Below are 17,446 nucleotides of genomic sequence, written 5' to 3' on the forward strand. Positions count from 1 at the left end.
GCTCCTATGCTAGGCTAGGATGACTGGTGTGTGTATGGGTAGAGCGCTTGATGCTTTCTTTTTGTCCTTTTCCATACCTTTTTTTATCTCCTTTTTGCCTCATTTTAAACTGATTAGGGTCTAAAATTTGTTTAGTTCTTTCTTTCTTTTTATCTCTCTCTCTCTTTCTCTCCTTCTCTCTTTTACTCTCTCTTCTCTGTTTTCTTTTTTTTTTTTCTCTCTCTCTATTCTTTCTTTCTGAGACAGGGTCTCACACTATCTCCCAGGCTGGAGTGCAGTGATACAGTCATAGCTCATTGCAACCTCAACCTCCTGGGCTCAACCAATCCTCCTGCCTCAGCCTTCTGTATAGCTAGGACTACAGGTGCATGCCACCATGTCTGGCTAATTCTGTCCTTTCTTTAAACACTTTTTTTTTTTTACATTTTGGGTTTGAAAGTTATATATCCTATTTCTGTAGAGGCTACCTTGAAAGTTTTAACGTGTACTTAAATGAACAAAGTCTAAAGTTAATCAGCATCTAACCACCCCCTCCCCTGCAAACAATACAAGGACTTTAAAAGACTTTAACTTTCATCTCCTCCCCTTTGTCATTTTTGTCCAGTATTTTAGTTCTAATCTTACTTTGTCCCCAAAGATAGGCATGATTATTTTATTTTATTTGAGACAGAGTCTCTCTGTCTCAAATAAAATAAAATAGACAGAGTCTCTCTGTCACCCAGGCTGGGGTGCAGTGGCGCGATCTTGGCTCACTGCAACCTCCGTCTCCTGGGTTCAAGAGAGTCCTCTGCGTCAGCCTCCCAGGTAGCTGGGATTACAGGAACCCATCATCACGCCCAGCTAATTTTTGTACTTTTAGTAGAGATGAGGTTTTGCCATGTTGGCCAGGCTGGTCTCGAACTCCTGACCTTAGGTGATCCACCCGCCTCGGCCTCCCAAAGTGCTGGGATTACAGGCATGAGCCACCACGCCCTGCCTGATTATTTTATCAGACAGGATTCATTTAGATTTACCATCAAAGTACCAGTTCCTTTGTTTACCTTTTCTTGCAATGCCAGTCTTCTCTCTGGAATAACTTTTCTTCTTCCTGAAGAATGTTATTTAGAAGTTTTTTTGTTTCTGTTTCTTTGTTTTTTGAGACAGGGTCTCACTCTGTTGCCCAGGCTGGAGTGCAGTGGCATGATCTTGGCTCATTGCAACCTCCACCTCCCAAGTTCAGGTGATTCTCCCACCTCAGCCTCCTGAGTAGCTGGGATTACAGGCATGTGCCACCTCGCCCAGCTAATTTTTATACTTTTAGTAGAGATGGGTTTCACCATGTTGGCCAGGCTGGTCTCAAACTCCTGACCTCAAGTGATCTGCCTCCGTCGGGCTCCCAAAGTGCTGGGTTTACAGACATGAGCCACTGTGCCCAGCCTTATTTAGAAATTTCTTTAGTGAAAGATGATAAGTTTTCAGTTTTTCATTATCTGAACATGTTTCTATTTAGCCTTTGTTCTGAAAAGATGCTTGGACTCAGTACCCAGTTCCAGATTGACAGTTAATTTTTCTTAATTTATAAATGTTGTCTCATTGATTGACTTCCATTGCTGTTCTGAAAAATTTATCAGCAGCCATTTCTGTACAGGTGATCTATCTTTTCTCTTTGGTTTCTTTTTTTTTTTTTTTTTTTTTTTTTTTTTGAGACGGAGTCTTGCTGTGTTGCCCAGGCTGGAGTGCAGTGGCGCGATCTGTCGCCCACGCTGGTGTGCAGTGGCGTGATCTTGGCTCACTGCAAGGTCCGCCTCCCAGGTTCATGCCATTCTCCTGCCTCAGCCTCCCGAGTAGCTGGGACTACAGGTGCCTGCCACCATGCCTGGCTAATTTTTTGTATTTTTAATAGAGATGGGGTTTCACCGTGTTAGCCAGGATGGTCTCAATCTCCTGACCTCGTGATCTGCCCGCCTCGGCCTCCTAAAGTGCTGGGATTACAGGCGTGATCCACTGTGCCTGGCCTCTCTTTGGTTTCTTTTAAAGTCTTCTTTTTTAGGGCTGGGTACAGTGGCTTACGCCTGTAATTCTAGCACTTTGGGAGGCTGAGATAGGCAGATCACTTGAGGCCAGGAGTTCAAGACCAGCCTGGCCAACATGACGAAACCCCATCTCTACTAAAAAGAATAAAAATTAGCCGGGCATGGTGGCGCTTTCCTGCAATCCTGCCTACTTGAGAGGCGAGGCATGAGAATCGCTTGAACCTGGGAGGCAAAGGTTGCAGTGAACCAAGGTTGTACCACTGTTCTCTAGCCTGAACGACAAAGTGAGACTGTCTCAGAAAAAAAAAAAAAAAAAAACTTTTCTTTTTCTTAGGTGTTTTGAAGTTTCACTACAATGTGTCTAGATTTTTTTTTTTTTTTTTTGAGACGGAGTCTTTCTCTGTCACCCAGGCTGGAGTGCAGTGGCACGATCTTGGTTTACTGCAACCTCTACCTCCTGGGTTCAAGCGATTCTCCTGCCTCAACCTCCTAAGTAGCTGGGACTATAGGCGCGTGCCACCACACCTGGCTAATTTTTTGTATTTTTAGTAGAGATGGAGTTTCACCGTGTTGGCCAGGGTGGTCTCAGTCTCCTGACCTTGTGATCCGCCTGCCTTAGCCTCCCAAAGTGCTGGGATTATAAGCATGAGCCACTGCACCCAGCCATAAATTTTTAAAATTTATCCTGCTTAGTATAGATCGTGTTTCTTATATTTATGAATACACGTATTTTCATCACTCTTGGAAGTTTCTCAGTTATTATCTCTTCGAACATTGCTTCTCCTCAGCTATTCTCTAGTCTCTTCATCAGAACTCTAGTTAGGCAAATGTTAGATTTCTTGTTTTGCATTTTAAATTTATCTTTCATAGTTTCTTTCTTCCTGCTCCATGCTCCATGCCCAGGTTTTTTGTTTTGTTTTGTTTTGTTTTGTTTCAATTTTCTGTAAAGACAAGTTCTCATTGTGTTTCCCAGGCTGGTCTCAAACTCCTGGTCTCAAGCAATCCTCCCGCCTCAGCCTCCAAAAGTGCTGGGATTACAGGCATGAGCCACTGCATCTGGCCTCTGGATAATTTCTTTAGATCTGTTTCGATTCATTAGTTTGCTAATCTGCTACTAATCATTGTCTAATCTGCTATTTAAACTGTACATTGAGGTTTTTACTTCAAACATTAAATATTTCTTTAAGTTTTATTTGATTATTTCTCCAGTCTGCCTGGTCATATTGATAATTTCTTGTTCCTTGCTTAATTTTTCATTTCATCTTTTAAGGTATTTAGGTGCTTCATAAATAATCATTTTATATTCCATAACTGGGCTTAAAAACAAAAACAAAACAAAACAAAACAAAAAACAGGGTCTCACTTTGTCACCCAGGCTGTGCGGCGGCATGATCACGGCTCACTGCGTGCGCAAACTCCCGGGCTCAAGTGATCCTCTCACCTTAGCCTCCTGAATAGCTGGGACTACAGGCACATGCAACCACACCCAGATATTTTAATGTCTGAAATTCTTGAAGGTCTAAAACTGTTGTTTGTAGTTGTTATTTACTGTTTCATAGTGGTTGGTTTCCTTGGGTTTTTTTGTTTTTTTTTTTTTTATTGTGAGCTCATGTTGCTTTGAATGTATTCTTTTGGAATCCTGAGGGCCTAAAATGGATATGTTTTCCTCCAGTGATGATTCGGTCTTGTTTCTGCAGGAATCAGGCATATTAATGATCTGTAACCATTTATTTTGTTCCCTTTACTGAAGAGTGGATCCCAGGTTTAATTAAGGATTTTCAAATTCAGCCTCCCCATCCTGTTGGGGGTCCTGAGGTTTATTCTCCTGACACTGCATTTGCTTTCAGGACAACTGTACCTTCTCCGTTTGCTCACTTTCCTTTTTTTCTTGCTCAGGATTTTAGCTTATTGACCTTTTTCTTTCTGTCTGTCTTTTTTTGAGAGAGAAGGGTAGGATATGGGTAGGGAATTCTTCAAGTAAGTGAAGCAATGCATTAAAAGTGATTTCTTCAAGTAAGCCCAAGCAATGCATTAAAAAGTATGTTCCAGGTTCAAGTCATATTTTAACGAGAGAACCCTTAAGAATATCTACTCTCATGGTACTGCTGGAAGCAGAAGTGAATGCCACACTTTGTACCTCCAGGAGTTGGCGCTGTCATAGTTAGGAGTGTACTTTAACCCAAGGATATTGCTGTAAATGAAGTATTTTTTTATGCTTGAGAGAAACTAAAATGTTAGGAAAATCAGGGCCGCTGTGACTCTCTTGACTACTGATTGGGTTGGATGAGGGTGGGTCTTTTCTACAATTGATTCAGTGGAAACTAATCTGAAATTGGGGTGGGGTGAACTTTTACAGGGTGATGTTATAGGTCTGGAGCGGGGCGGGGGAAAGACCGAGGTGATGGTGATGGAAGGTGTGACTACTGTTGCCTACACACTGGATGAGGGCCTCATCGAGTTTGGAACAGCCATTGATGATGGCAACTACATCCGGTGAGAGGCTGGCCAATAACCTGGGAGGTGGTGGGAAAGTCTGGTTCTGAGAGGGGAGGACCTGGGGTGGGGTGTAAAACTGGCCAGCACTGATAAGGATCCAGTGATCCTGGGAGGCGATGAGACAAAGATGGCTCTTCTCCCTCCCCTTGCCCCATCACCAGTATTCTGCTGTATCTTCCTAGCCCATTCCTTATTCATTATGCTTTGCTTCCTTCCCTTTCCAGGGCAACAGCCTTCTTAGAGACTCTGGAAATGACCCCAGAAACAGAGGCAATGTGGAAAACCTTGAGTAAACTGGCACTAGAGGCAAGGCAACTACACATTGCGGAGAGGTGAGCTAGACGTGTAGAACAGAGGTGCCAGGTAGCTAGGAGGGATGACCACATGAGTATTTTCCCTGTGGGCTGCTCCAATCCAGTGTTAAGGTACTCCCTACCTTCCCACTGCCAGCAAATAACATAGAGCCCTTCTGCAGTACAATATTCCAAACACTCTCCCATCCTAGATTATAAGAGTATGCCTTGACCGGGTGTGGTGGCTCACGCCTGTAATCCCAGCACTTTGGGAGGCCGAGGCGGGCAGATCACAAGGTCAGGAGTTTGAGACCAGCCTGGCCAACATGGTGAAACCCCATCTCTACTAAAAATACAAAAATTAGCCAGGCGTATTGGTGGGCGCCTGTAATCCCAGCTACTGAGGAAGCTGAGGCAGAAGAATTGCTTGAACCCAGGAGGCAGAGGTTGCAGTGAGCTGAGATGGCGCCACTGCACTCCAGCCTGGGCGACAGAGCAAGACTCCATCTCAAAAAAAAGAGTATGTCTTAGCTGGGCACAGTGGCTCATGCCTATAATCCTAGCACTTTGGGAGGGTGAGGCAGGCAGATCACTTAAAGCCAGGAGTTTGAGAGCAGCCTGGCCCACATGGCGAAAACCCAGCTCTACTAAAAATACAAAAATTAGCCGGGCATGGTGGTGCACACCTGTGGTCCCAGCTATTCAGGAGGCTGAGGCACAGGAATCACTTGAACCCGGGAGGCAAAGGTTGCAGTGAGCTGAGATCATGCAACTGCACTCCAGCCTGGCTGACAAGCGAGACCGTATCTCGAAAAAAGAAAAAGTGAAAAAACAAGAGTATGTCTTTTATTATTTTTACTGCCCCTTCTTGTAACTAGGTTCCCCTTAACATTTTTTTACTATTCTTACCCTTCAATCCATGCCTATGTGTATAATTGAGGTTTGGTATAGGAGTGTAGTTCACAGGACAAACTTGGGACTCCAGACTCCTTTAGTTCAAATCTTGGTTCCAATTACCAACTTGTATAACCATAGAGAGGTTATTTGACCTTCCCAAACCTTGGCTTCTTGATTTTCTCCATGTAGACTAGGATAATAATAGTATTTGCCTCATATGATGATAAAGAAGATGGTAAGGATATTGGTAGTGAAGGAGTGATGAAAGAATCTGTGCAAAGTGCTCAATAAATGTCATCTGCTGCCATTTTGGCTAGGAATCATCCTTGATCCCATTTTGTCCACACTTCCCACGTGTAGATTATCAGCAAGTCCTAACGATTCTGTCTTCAAAACACATCCTGATGTCTCCATCCTCATGCAGACCACTGCCATCTCCCACCTGCAGTATTGCACAGCCTCTTAGTCTCACTGATACTATTTCTTGTACCCCTACCATCTATTCATCCCAGAGCAGCTGAGGTCATTTTTTAAACATAGATTGTGTCATTTTCACGACTGGAACCTTCCATTAGCTTACTGTTTTACTTACTATAAAACCCAAACTCCTTGTATGGCCTTACCCCTGAAGTTTTTTGACCTCTGCTTCTTTCTCATGCCAGTCTCCTACTTGGCCATTAGTCTCCAACCACACTGGCATCCTTCTGGCTCTGTGAGCGTGCCAAGCTCACACCTGCTATAGGCCTTTACACTAGCTGTTCCCTCTCCAGGAATGACTTTTCCCCATCCTGCCATGACTGGCTTTTTCTTGTATTCAGGTCTCAGCTCAAATGTCAATTCATCAGAGAGACCTTCTCCAACTACCAAGTTAAGTGGCCCCTTCAGTCACTATCTATAACAGGGGTGTCCAATCTTTTGGCTTCCCTGAGCCACATCGGAAGAATTATTATCTTGGGGCCACACATAAAATATACTAACACTAATGATAGCTGATGGGCTTAAAAAAAAAAAAAAAAAGAATCACAAAAAAATCTCATAATGTTTTAAGAAAGTTTATGAATTTGTGTTGGGCCACATTCAAAGCCATCTTGGGCCATGGGTTGAACAAGTTTGATCTATAATATTACATTATTTTATTTTTTATTATCTCCAATTTTACTAATTATTTGTCTCCACCAGAATGGAAGTTCTCAGAGAGCAAAGCCCTCATCTTCCTTAGTCTCTGTATGTCTCCAGTGACAAGCACATTGCCTGGCACATCATAGATGCACATCAATTTGTATTTGCTGAACCAATGAATTAATGATGATTCTATAATAATATTACTATCAACGTCATTGCTTCCATGCCATAGGTGCTTTTCTGCTTTGGGCCAAGTAGCAAAAGCTCGATTCCTGCATGAGACCAATGAGATTGCAGATCAAGTGTCCCGGGAATATGCAAGTATTATGCTCCTGATTCATTCTGTCTGTCTCCCAAGCTGATTTCTCTTAGTATTCAGCCCCATGATTTCTAGCTTTCCAGCCATCCCTAGTTTCCTTTACCCTGCCCACCCTACCTCTACCCTCAAGTCAGACCGTTTCAGAATTGCTTTTGCTAAACCTCAAACCTTTAAGCTCCATGAAGTGTTTTACCTTCCCAAGTCTTTTGTTTTCTCCATCCTTCTGGCCTTCCAAATTCAGCCCTCACAGACAGAATAGCAGCACCTACAGAAAAACCAGAACCTCCTTTTTCCCCCACAGGGCGGAGAAGGAACAGACTTTTATCAGGTCCGAGCACGTCTAGCCATGCTGGAAAAGAACTACAAACTGGCCGAAATGATCTTTTTGGAACAGGTAATAGGTAAAGAGAGACAGGTTGGAAGAGGGGATACGAGGGAAAAAGAAGGAAAAGGGGATGCAAACTCAAGGGAGGAAAGCATGCTGGTAAGCTAGGCTTCCAAAGGTTTGGTGAAAACTTTCGAAGAGGTTTATATAGTTAATTTCACCCCTTCCTTAACTTCCTCCTCTTGTGTTAGTCCTTACTTTTCTAGACAAACTTCCTTCTTTGGCCTTTGATTACTACTTTCTTTCATACGCAGTCTACTACCTCCCCTCTAGTCCAGAGCCTGTCTTTGCAGTTCTTGTGCATAGGGGTAGATCCAGGTTTTGTGGGCCGGAAGCTTATACAATTTGAGGAGCTCTCTTTAAGAACAGTTGCCTTAGGCCGGGTGTGGTGGTTCACGCCAGTAATCCCAGCGCTTTGGGAGGCTGAGGCAGGTGGATCACATGAGGTCATGAGTTCAAGACCAGCCTGGCCAACATAGTGAAACCCCATCTCTACTAAAAATACAAAAAATTAGCCAGGCATGGTGGTGCATGCGTGTAATCCCAGCTACTTGGGAGGCTGAGGTGGGAGAATCGCTTGAGCCAAGGAAGCGGAGGTTGCAGTGAGCTGAGATCGCACCACTGCACTTCAGCCTCAGCAACAGAGTGAGACTCCATCTCAAAAAAAAGAACAGTTGCCTTGGAAAGGGCCTGTGCAAATAAGGAGGCCTGAAGCTTAAGCTTCTTTTAGTTTCCCAGTATTTCTGCTGGTATAGTAGTTAAAAGGTAAGGCTTTTGGTCCTCATGTGCTGGCATCATAGCCAGGCTGAGGAGAGCTTGCTGCTTTCTGATCCTCATATCTTTCTGGCATCCCTCTCCGCTCTGCCTTTTTCCCCTAGAATGCTGTGGAGGAGGCCATGGGCATGTACCAGGAGCTACACCGTTGGGATGAGTGTATCGCTGTGGCTGAAGCCAAGGTACCTGTTTTGTCTTCTCCACAGTTGTTGAGAATTTGGTTCTGCCAATTTCAAAAACCACCTTTTGTCAAGGAGGCCATAGAAACCAGAACAGGGTTGGGGCTTGGACTTGACATGGTGAGGAGTTAGGATACTACTGACCCAGGAGCACTCCCCTTGTTATAGAGGGATTGGAGAAGCATGGGAGGCAGAAGAGTAGGAAGGGGGATGTGACTTCTAGTTCTCCTGTGTGTGTGTCCAGGGGCACCCAGCCCTAGAGAAGCTACGCCGTAGTTACTACCAGTGGCTTATGGACACACAGCAGGAGGAGCGGGCAGGTGAACTACAGGAGAGCCAAGGGGATGGGCTAGCAGCCATCAGCCTCTACCTCAAAGCTGGGCTCCCTGCCAAAGCTGCTCGGCTGGTGCTGACCCGAGAGGAACTGCTAGCCAACACAGAGCTGGTAGAACACATCACTGCAGCCCTTATCAAGGGGGAACTCTACGAAAGGGTATGCTGGCTTCCTTTTCCTAGCCCTTATGTCCAGGAGCTCAGGACCCTTCCCTCACCCAGAGGAGTCTTGGGGTGCAGAGTACTTCCTGACTGCTGGTGTTCCCTTGTTTTTGGAGCTAATACTTAGTTCTTTGTGTTGTAGGGGTATCATAGTAATGTGCTATGTGTTAACAGGCAGGTGATCTCTTTGAGAAGATTCACAATCCACAGAAGGCCCTGGAGTGCTACCGTAAAGGCAACGCATTCATGAAAGGTACTAGCCACCTATGAGCCATCCTTTACTGTTGTGGACTCTTGCCCCTCTGATTCCCCGGCACCCCTTGGTGTGTGTGTTCAGGTTGCCTGGCTCCAGTTCTCCATTCCTCCCCTTCTTACCCATTCTCCATGCTTCATCTCCCTGTCCTACCTTTTTCCTGAGGCCTGTCCCTGGAAATCTGGGCTGAGCACCTTTTCTCTCCCTGGCAGCGGTAGAGCTGGCTCGATTGGCCTTCCCAGTGGAGGTGGTGAAACTAGAGGAGGCATGGGGGGACCACCTGGTGCAGCAGAAGCAGCTTGATGCAGCCATTAATCACTACATCGAAGCCAGGTATGGGAGTATGGGAATGTGAAGGAGATTTAGGTGTGAAGTGAGGGGCAGTGGAGCAAGTAAGGACACCAAGGCTTAAAAGAAGATATCTCAAAATGTAGGTTGATGTGTGCTTAAGGGGTCCTTTTACCTCCATTCATCTTCATCTTTCATCCTACATATTTATATCTTTCTCAACTTTGCCAGGTGCTCCATTAAGGCAATTGAGGCCGCCCTGGGTGCCCGCCAGTGGAAGAAGGCAATTTATATATTAGATCTACAGGACCGGAACACTGCGTCCAAATACTATCCTCTCGTGGCCCAACACTATGCATCCTTGCAGGAGTATGAGGTGAGGAAGAGTCCTTTTTGCAGCATGAGGCGATGCAGTAGAGGATAACAATGAGAGAACCCAAAACAGGAAGTGGAGGCAAGCTCACCAGATCCTTCTTTCTGGGCCCCAAACAGCATCACAACCTTGAATGGGAAGAGAACAGTTTACTTTCCCAATTTCATTCCAGTGTGACACTGATACCTCCCTTCACCCCAGATACATAAAGTGAGTCTCTAGCTCTGTCCCAGCCAGCGTGAGTGATTCTTCATGAATAACGCTAACATAGTTACAATATAAAATTGCTTTACATTGCAGAAATGTGAGGCCCTTTTGAATTCCACTGTATTGTCCTCATACTGCTTGGGGCTGGTCCTTCTTTTTAAATGGTAGAATATACGAGACACCCATACTCATCGTTTCTTCTCTATCATTACAAGGTCGTACTGCAGGCTCTCCACCATCTCAGCCGAGGTTTGTTCTTTCCTCGTTCAAGCTGCTTTAAGTCTGTTGCTCTGACCTTTTGTATCTACCTCCCATCAACTACAGATTGCTGAGGAGCTCTATACTAAGGGAGACCGGACAAAAGATGCTATAGACATGTACACCCAGGCTGGCCGTTGGGAACAAGCCCACAAGGTAGGGATGAGTGGAGTTCATGATAAGAGAACTCTGCCTTAGTGGAAGTGTGGCCTCATTCCTCGGTCTCTGTTTCTCCTCTTCGCTTGACTCCCTGAAAGCTGACAAAGAGTACCAAAAAACAGTCTTTGATCCCTAGCCATAGGGAAAGGAAGGGATGAAGAGAGGCCCTTGTTTCCAGACCTATCTATCATTCTGAAGGAGCAGATGGGCTTGGGAGCTGGGGAATCTGAACTACCACTCCTGACGCCTCTGGTCACATTGATGTCTTTGTTCTCACCCCTACACTTCAGAGCCCAGTGGTTACAGTGGTAATGGGAGTGTATGCCCCAGCACAAGGCATCACAGACCCTCCCACCTTAGCGGAATATAGTTCTTCCTCTGCTTCTTATGGACTTGGAATTCCCCGACCTCACTAGTGACCTCAGGAGTGGCAATAACCAAACTCCTGTGATTGTTGGGAGAGTTCAGAGCTTCTGAACAAGCAGGTTTCCTTGAAGCCCTGCTTCCCTGGGGAATTGGACCTGAGGCTGCCCTGCCTCTGTGCCTCCACAGCTGGCGATGAAATGCATGAGACCAGAAGATGTATCAGTGTTATACATCACTCAGGCCCAGGAAATGGAGAAGCAGGGCAAGTACCGTGAGGCTGAAAGGTGAGCCGTGGCCTCAGAGGAGGTGTAGTGGGAGATGAGATTTCAAGGCTGGGAGGAGGGATGGGGCCTGAGGATGTGTACCTTCTGCCCAGAAGGCAGTGACAGCAGGGATCGGGTCTAGGAGGCCCCAGATGTATCTCCCTTCCCCAGGCTATATGTGACAGTAGAAGAGCCTGATCTTGCCATCACCATGTACAAAAAGCACAAGTTGTATGATGACATGATCCGCCTGGTAGGGAAGCACCATCCAGATCTCCTCAGTGACACACACCTACATCTGGGCAAGGTGAGCCCTTCTCCTGGCTCTACCTATCTCTTCCCCAACCAGGCTCCATCTCCCCATCTCTCCATCCTGACTCACCTTCCTGCAGGAGCTGGAGGCTGAAGGCCGACTACAGGAGGCCGAGTACCACTACCTCGAGGCCCAGGAATGGAAGGCAACAGTGAACATGTACCGGGCCAGTGGGCTTTGGGAAGAGGCCTACCGGGTAAGGAGTTCAGGCCATGCTGAGAGATACGTCCATCCTTCTTTCCCACGTTTTTTCCCTTTTTTTTCAGAAAGGGTCTCACTCTGTCACCCAGGCTGGAGTGCAGTGGTGCAATTACGGCTCACTGCAGCCTTGACCTCCTAGGCTTAAGCAATCAATCCTCCCACTTCAACCTCCTGAGTAGCTGGGACTACAGGTGTGCACCACCACAGCTGGCTAATTTTTTAATTTTTTTGTAGAGACAGGTTTTCACCATGTTGCCCAAGCTGGTCTTGAACTCCTGGGCTCAAGTGATCCACCTGCCTTGGCCTCCCAAAGTGTTGGGATTACAGCTATGAGCCACCATGCCCAGCCCTTCTTTTCCACTTTAAGTGACTAATTCACAATTGGTCAGAGCATCTTTGAAAATGTAGTGAAGATCAGAGTCTCTCTTGCCAGAACCATGTCCACATCTGTATACAGAAAATTTCACTTACAATTTTAAGGGTCTGTGGACCAGGTGAAGCCTATCCTTGGACCCTAAGTACTTCAACCTAAGTTAAGAAACCCTGAAATTTAGCCCTTTTCCTGTTAACTTTTTATTTTATTTCATTTTTTGAGACAGAGTCTTGCTCTGTCACCCAGGCTGAAGTGTGGTGGCACAGTCTTGGCTTACTGCAACCTCCACCTCTTGGGTTCAAGCAATTTTTCTGCCTCAGCCTCCCGAGTAGCTGGGATTACAGGCAGTCACCACCGTGCCCAGCTAATTTTTGTATTTTTAGTAGAGATGGGGTTTCACTATGTTGGCCAGGCTGGTCTCGAACTCCTGACCTCAAGTGATCCTTCCTGCCTCGGCCTCCAAAAATGCTGGGATTATAGGTATGAGCCATCGCGCCCAGCCTCTTCCTCTTCAATTTAGAACAGTTATTGGATCCTTGTCAAAGCCAAGGTCAGAGATAAGAAGGGAGCAGCTCTGTATTGAAGGATTATTGAGTGACTTTGCTTTATAGGTGGCCAGGACTCAAGGAGGGGCTAATGCCCACAAACACGTGGCCTATCTGTGGGCAAAGAGCCTGGGAGGAGAGGCTGCAGTTAGACTGCTTAACAAGCTGGGACTCCTGGAAGCTGCTGTTGACCACGCTGCGGACAATTGGTGAGGCCCCAAGCTTTCTCTCCATGGGCCCCATCGCAGGCAGAGCCACTATCTAGAGAAAGAAAATTGATGTATAACTGAAAGATCCTTGGAAGGACATGATAGAGTGGCATGAATAAATTAACTGCTCCTATTCCCTAGAGACTCAGAACAGTGTTTAACCTTTGGCTGTTCTAAGAAGGGTGGAGAGGAAACAGATTGTAAAGCTAGGACTGTAGACTGCACTAAACCAATAACTTACTCCTGGGTAATGGAAGTGTGATTCTGTCAAATGCAGAGTGAACTTTTTTTTTTTTTTTTTTTTTTTTTTTTTGAGACAGGGTCTCACTCTGTTGCCAGGCTGGAGAGCAGTGGCATGATATTGGCTCACTGCAACCTCCGCCTCCTGGTTCAAATGATTCTCCTGCCTCAGCCTCCCAAGTAGCTGGGACTACAGGCACGTGCCACCACGCTCAGCTAATTTTTGTATTTTTAGTAGGGATGGGGTTTCACCATGTTTGCCAGGATGGTCTTGATCTCTTGACCTAGTGATCCGCCCACCTTGGCCTCCCAAATTGCTGGGATTACAGGCGTGAGCCACTGCACCCGGCTGAACTTTTCTTTTTTTTGGAAGCACCAGAGTCCATGAGGCATTTTATTTGTAAATATGTATTACATCTCTAGAAAAAGAATCACAGGATTTTCCCTCGTATGTGTTGTCTTGCTTCTTCATGGTCCATGATGCCAGCTGAGGTTGTCAGTACAATAAAACCAAACTGGCAGGATGGGAGCAGATTATTCTGCCATTTCTGTAGATCTCTGAGTTGCACGTCAAATCTGGGGCTGATCACTGTACACTTGTTTAGCCTGCCTGTGAGGTTCACAGCAGTTTTCCTAGCTGTGATCATTAATGATTTCAAAATCACCAATTTACGATACTTCAGCATCACAATTAGAAACCAGACGATGACTTTGGAGCACAGCCTAATAAGGACCTGGCGTTTGCCTCTCTTTCCGGCATTGTTGATGCTCTTGAGCGCATCAGCCAGGACATTCATGCGCACCATTGTGGCGGCACAGAAAGATAGCCAAAAGAGCAAAGTGAACTTTTCTTAAGCTACTGTTATCGATGCCAATCATGGAGTCTGATGCTGAGGGTGGTCTTGCTCATATTTTGGAGAGACTATATTTCTGCTAATGTAGCTGGAGCTCAGGAGGAGGTGGTGAGCACCAGGAGTCCTCCTAGCCCTGTCAGCGTAGGGCTGCGAGGCTCACTCCTCCCTTACCCTTTGCAGGCCCAAACTCCTTCCTCAGGAGCAGCTGGCCGCAGGGAAGGCATAGGCTTTTCCAGACATCTCTTGATCCACACTGACAGTGACGTGGTCTTCACAGGGCTGCCTGCCTGTCTTCCTTTTTATCTCTCTATGCTCTTCTGTCACTTCATATCCGTTATCCTTAAATCTGTCACTTTTTCTCCCCTCAACTCTGTCCTTTCTGTTTTGTCTTGTCTTGTTCCCTTTTTGAATGGAAGCATGAAGTAAGAAAACCTTATCTGCACTTTCTGTTTCAGCTCTTTTGAATTTGCGTTTGAACTCTCTCGGCTGGCCCTCAAGCACAAAACCCCCGAGGTTCATCTCAAATATGCTATGTTCCTAGAGGATGAGGTATGGGTGTGACTTGGACCCTGACCGCAGAGCCCTCTTACTCCATCCCCTAGTGCACTGCTCCTGGGTGTGCATACCCCCAGGCTCATGCCTGCCTGTGATGCCAGTCTCCTTCTCACCATGCACGGCTGCCTTGCTCTCCCTGTAGGGGAAATTCGAAGAGGCTGAAGCTGAATTCATCAGAGCTGGTAAACCCAAGGAAGCAGTCCTCATGTGAGTTACCCCATACATTCCTTAATCCTGTTTCCCCAGTCACAGTCCCAGGATCTTTCATGATTATCTTGACCTTCACTCAAACCTGGAACAAATCAGTGTTACACCCCTCAGTGACATGGCTGTTTGTCTCCCACTACTGGGGCCTCAGTCCTATACTCAGTCTCTCCTCTGTCCCCATCCGGAGGCAGGTTTGTCCATAACCAGGATTGGGAGGCAGCTCAGCGTGTGGCTGAGGCCCACGACCCTGACAGTGTCGCCGAGGTGCTTGTGGGACAGGCCCGGGGGGCCTTGGAGGAGAAGGACTTTCAGAAAGCAGAAGGGCTGCTGCTCCGGGCCCAGAGACCAGGCCTGGCCCTCAATTATTATAAGGTGGGGCACTGGATGCAGGGCCATGAGGGGAGGGGAAGAGGTTCTGAGAGCCCACAGAGAGCCACACTGACCCCTGGTATGAAGAAAGATCAGGGAGGTTAGTATTGGGGAGTGGGAAAGACAGGAAAGAGGAAGGAGAAGAGAGGTCCAAGGACCCAGGAGTCTGTGGGCCAGAGCACCTGTGTGGCAGTGGGAAGCTGTCATGCCTGCCTCTGCCCTCTTGATACCTGCAAATCTGAGCAGGAGGCCGGATTATGGAGTGACGCTCTACGGATCTGCAAGGACTATGTGCCCAGCCAGCTGGAGGCTCTGCAGGAAGAGTATGAGCGGGAAGCTACTAAGAAGGGGGCCAGGTATGAGGCTAGAGGTCCAGGCAGCATTGGCAGGGCTGGGAGGGTCATGAGGCATGCACAGGATAGAGCACGCTGCTCCCCACCCCCATGCCAAGTCCCAGCGTTCTCATCTCCACAGGGGTGTGGAGGGACTCGTGGAACAAGCTCGACACTGGGAGCAGGCTGGAGAGTACAGCCGTGCTGTGGACTGCTACCTCAAAGTGCGAGACTCTGGGAACAGCGGACTGGCGGAGAAGTGCTGGATGAAGGTGAGGGCAGCAGGCCCTTTCTGGTGTTCCTTCTCCCTAGGCCTGTATTCACACTCAGCTCCACTTCTCACATCTGCAGCTCTTTCCTCTTGTGTCTTTTTCTTTTCAGTCAGGTAGCAGGAATCTGTGGAGTGCCTGCTGGATGATAGAGCCAGAACCTCTGAAGGCTGTAAAAGCAGATATAAGACAGACCCTGACAGCCAAAAGTTAGGGGAGTTAGACCAACACATGGCTCAATTAATATCATATCTGAGTAAAGACTAAAGTGCATGATTTAAAGTAGAGTTCAGAGAACAGTGAGATCTCTGTGGGCTAGAGGGGTCAGGAAGCCTCTGTGAAGAAGGAGGGAGGACTTGGACAGGAGCTGGAAGGGCAACTCCATGCACAGGAACTGGCCAGACAGGGAACATGAAAAAAGCATGGGCTCCATCTCCCCCACCCAATATTTCCTGAAAAGAAGCCTCCAGCAAATTAAGCCAGGCCAGTATGTGTCACAAATAATAAGACATACTATATTGGAGAAACCAGCAGGATATATACAGTCATATGCCATATAACAACGTTTTGGTCAACAGTAGACCACATAGGTGGGCGTGGTGGCTCACGCCTATAATTGTAGCACTTTGGAAGCCGAGGTGGGTGGATCACTTGAGATGATCCCACGCCTGGCCTTAGATAGGTTTCAGTATACAAATACTTACCATTGTGTTATGGTTGCCTACAGTAGTCAGTACAGAAGTGTGCTGTACAGGTTTGTAGCCTAGGAGCAATAAGTTCTACGCAACCTCTACCTTGATGTATAGTAGACTATACCATCTAGGTTTGTGCTGTGATGTTTACATAACGATGAAATCCCCTAAGGACATATTTCTCAGAACATGCCCATCATTAGACAATGCATGACTGTAGGTATATGTGTGTACGTGTACATAAAGAGATTTATTAAAAGGAAGTGGCTCATGCAGTTATGAAGATAGACAAGGCCCAAGATCTGCAGGTGAACTGGCAAACTGACAACCCAGGAGAACTGATGGTGTAGTTCCTGTTTGAAGGCCAGCAAGCTTGAGTCCCAGGAAGAGCTGATGTTTCAGTTCAAATCTGAAGGCAGGAAGAAGCCAGTGTCCCAGTTTAAAGGCAGTCAAACAGGAAGAATTCTCTCTAACTTGGGAAGGAGCCAGCCTGTATGTTCTGTTCACGCCTTGAAATGATCAGATGAGGTCTATCTACAGTAGAGAGGGCAATTTGCTTTACTCAGTCTACCAATTTAAATGTTAACCTCATCCAAAAACACTTACAGAAACACCCAGAATAATGTCTGACCAAATACCTGGATACCCTGTAGCCCAGTCAAATTGATACATAAAGTTAACAGTGGCATATATGTATAATTATATTTTAATATCTTTAAAATTGGGATGCACATATAGTTTTTTTTATACTTTAAGTTCTAGGGTACATGTACACAACATGCAGGTTTGTTACGTATGTATACATGTGCCATGTTGGTGGATGCACGTATAGTTTAAGTGCACCTTAGATACAGTGAAATCTGGTGGGTGGGGGTCATGAAAAGGGTGAAATTGACTGGCCGTCTAAATGACATGTTTGTATGGTGATGGCCCTGCAAAATTTCCCTTAGGTTTTTGAGTTTTTGTTTGTTTGTTTGTTTTTTGAGACAGAGTCTTGCTCTGTCGCCCAGGCTGTAGTGCAGTGGTGTGATCTCAGCTCACTGCAAGCTCCGCCTCCCGGGTTCACGCCATACTCCTGCCACAGCCTCCTGAGTAGCTGGGACTACAGGCACCCGCCACCACACCCAGCTGATTTTGTTGTATTTTTT

The 17,446-nt window shown here is 46.4% G+C and overlaps 1 protein-coding gene across 3 annotated transcripts in view; it reads left to right on the forward strand.

Annotated features, from left to right (window-relative positions):
- Positions 1-17,446, forward strand: part of IFT172 (intraflagellar transport 172) — a 44,827-nt gene that overhangs the window by 20,427 nt on the left and 6,954 nt on the right. For all 3 annotated transcript variants that reach the window (XM_050753246.1, XM_050753247.1, XM_050753248.1), the window contains 19 exons: positions 4,369-4,505; positions 4,733-4,840; positions 7,053-7,137; positions 7,441-7,533; positions 8,403-8,480; positions 8,722-8,970; positions 9,147-9,225; positions 9,438-9,558; positions 9,745-9,889; positions 10,418-10,507; positions 11,063-11,160; positions 11,311-11,446; positions 11,532-11,648; positions 12,638-12,780; positions 14,330-14,423; positions 14,572-14,636; positions 14,828-15,008; positions 15,252-15,361; positions 15,480-15,609. In XM_050753246.1, the coding sequence (XP_050609203.1) occupies positions 4,369-4,505; positions 4,733-4,840; positions 7,053-7,137; positions 7,441-7,533; positions 8,403-8,480; positions 8,722-8,970; positions 9,147-9,225; positions 9,438-9,558; positions 9,745-9,889; positions 10,418-10,507; positions 11,063-11,160; positions 11,311-11,446; positions 11,532-11,648; positions 12,638-12,780; positions 14,330-14,423; positions 14,572-14,636; positions 14,828-15,008; positions 15,252-15,361; positions 15,480-15,609 (2,259 nt within the window). The remainder of the gene's footprint in view (positions 1-4,368; positions 4,506-4,732; positions 4,841-7,052; positions 7,138-7,440; positions 7,534-8,402; positions 8,481-8,721; positions 8,971-9,146; positions 9,226-9,437; positions 9,559-9,744; positions 9,890-10,417; positions 10,508-11,062; positions 11,161-11,310; positions 11,447-11,531; positions 11,649-12,637; positions 12,781-14,329; positions 14,424-14,571; positions 14,637-14,827; positions 15,009-15,251; positions 15,362-15,479; positions 15,610-17,446) is intronic.

Source organism: Macaca thibetana, chromosome 13, assembly GCF_024542745.1.
Source record: "Macaca thibetana thibetana isolate TM-01 chromosome 13, ASM2454274v1, whole genome shotgun sequence".
Classification (NCBI taxonomy): domain Eukaryota; kingdom Metazoa; phylum Chordata; class Mammalia; order Primates; family Cercopithecidae; genus Macaca; species Macaca thibetana.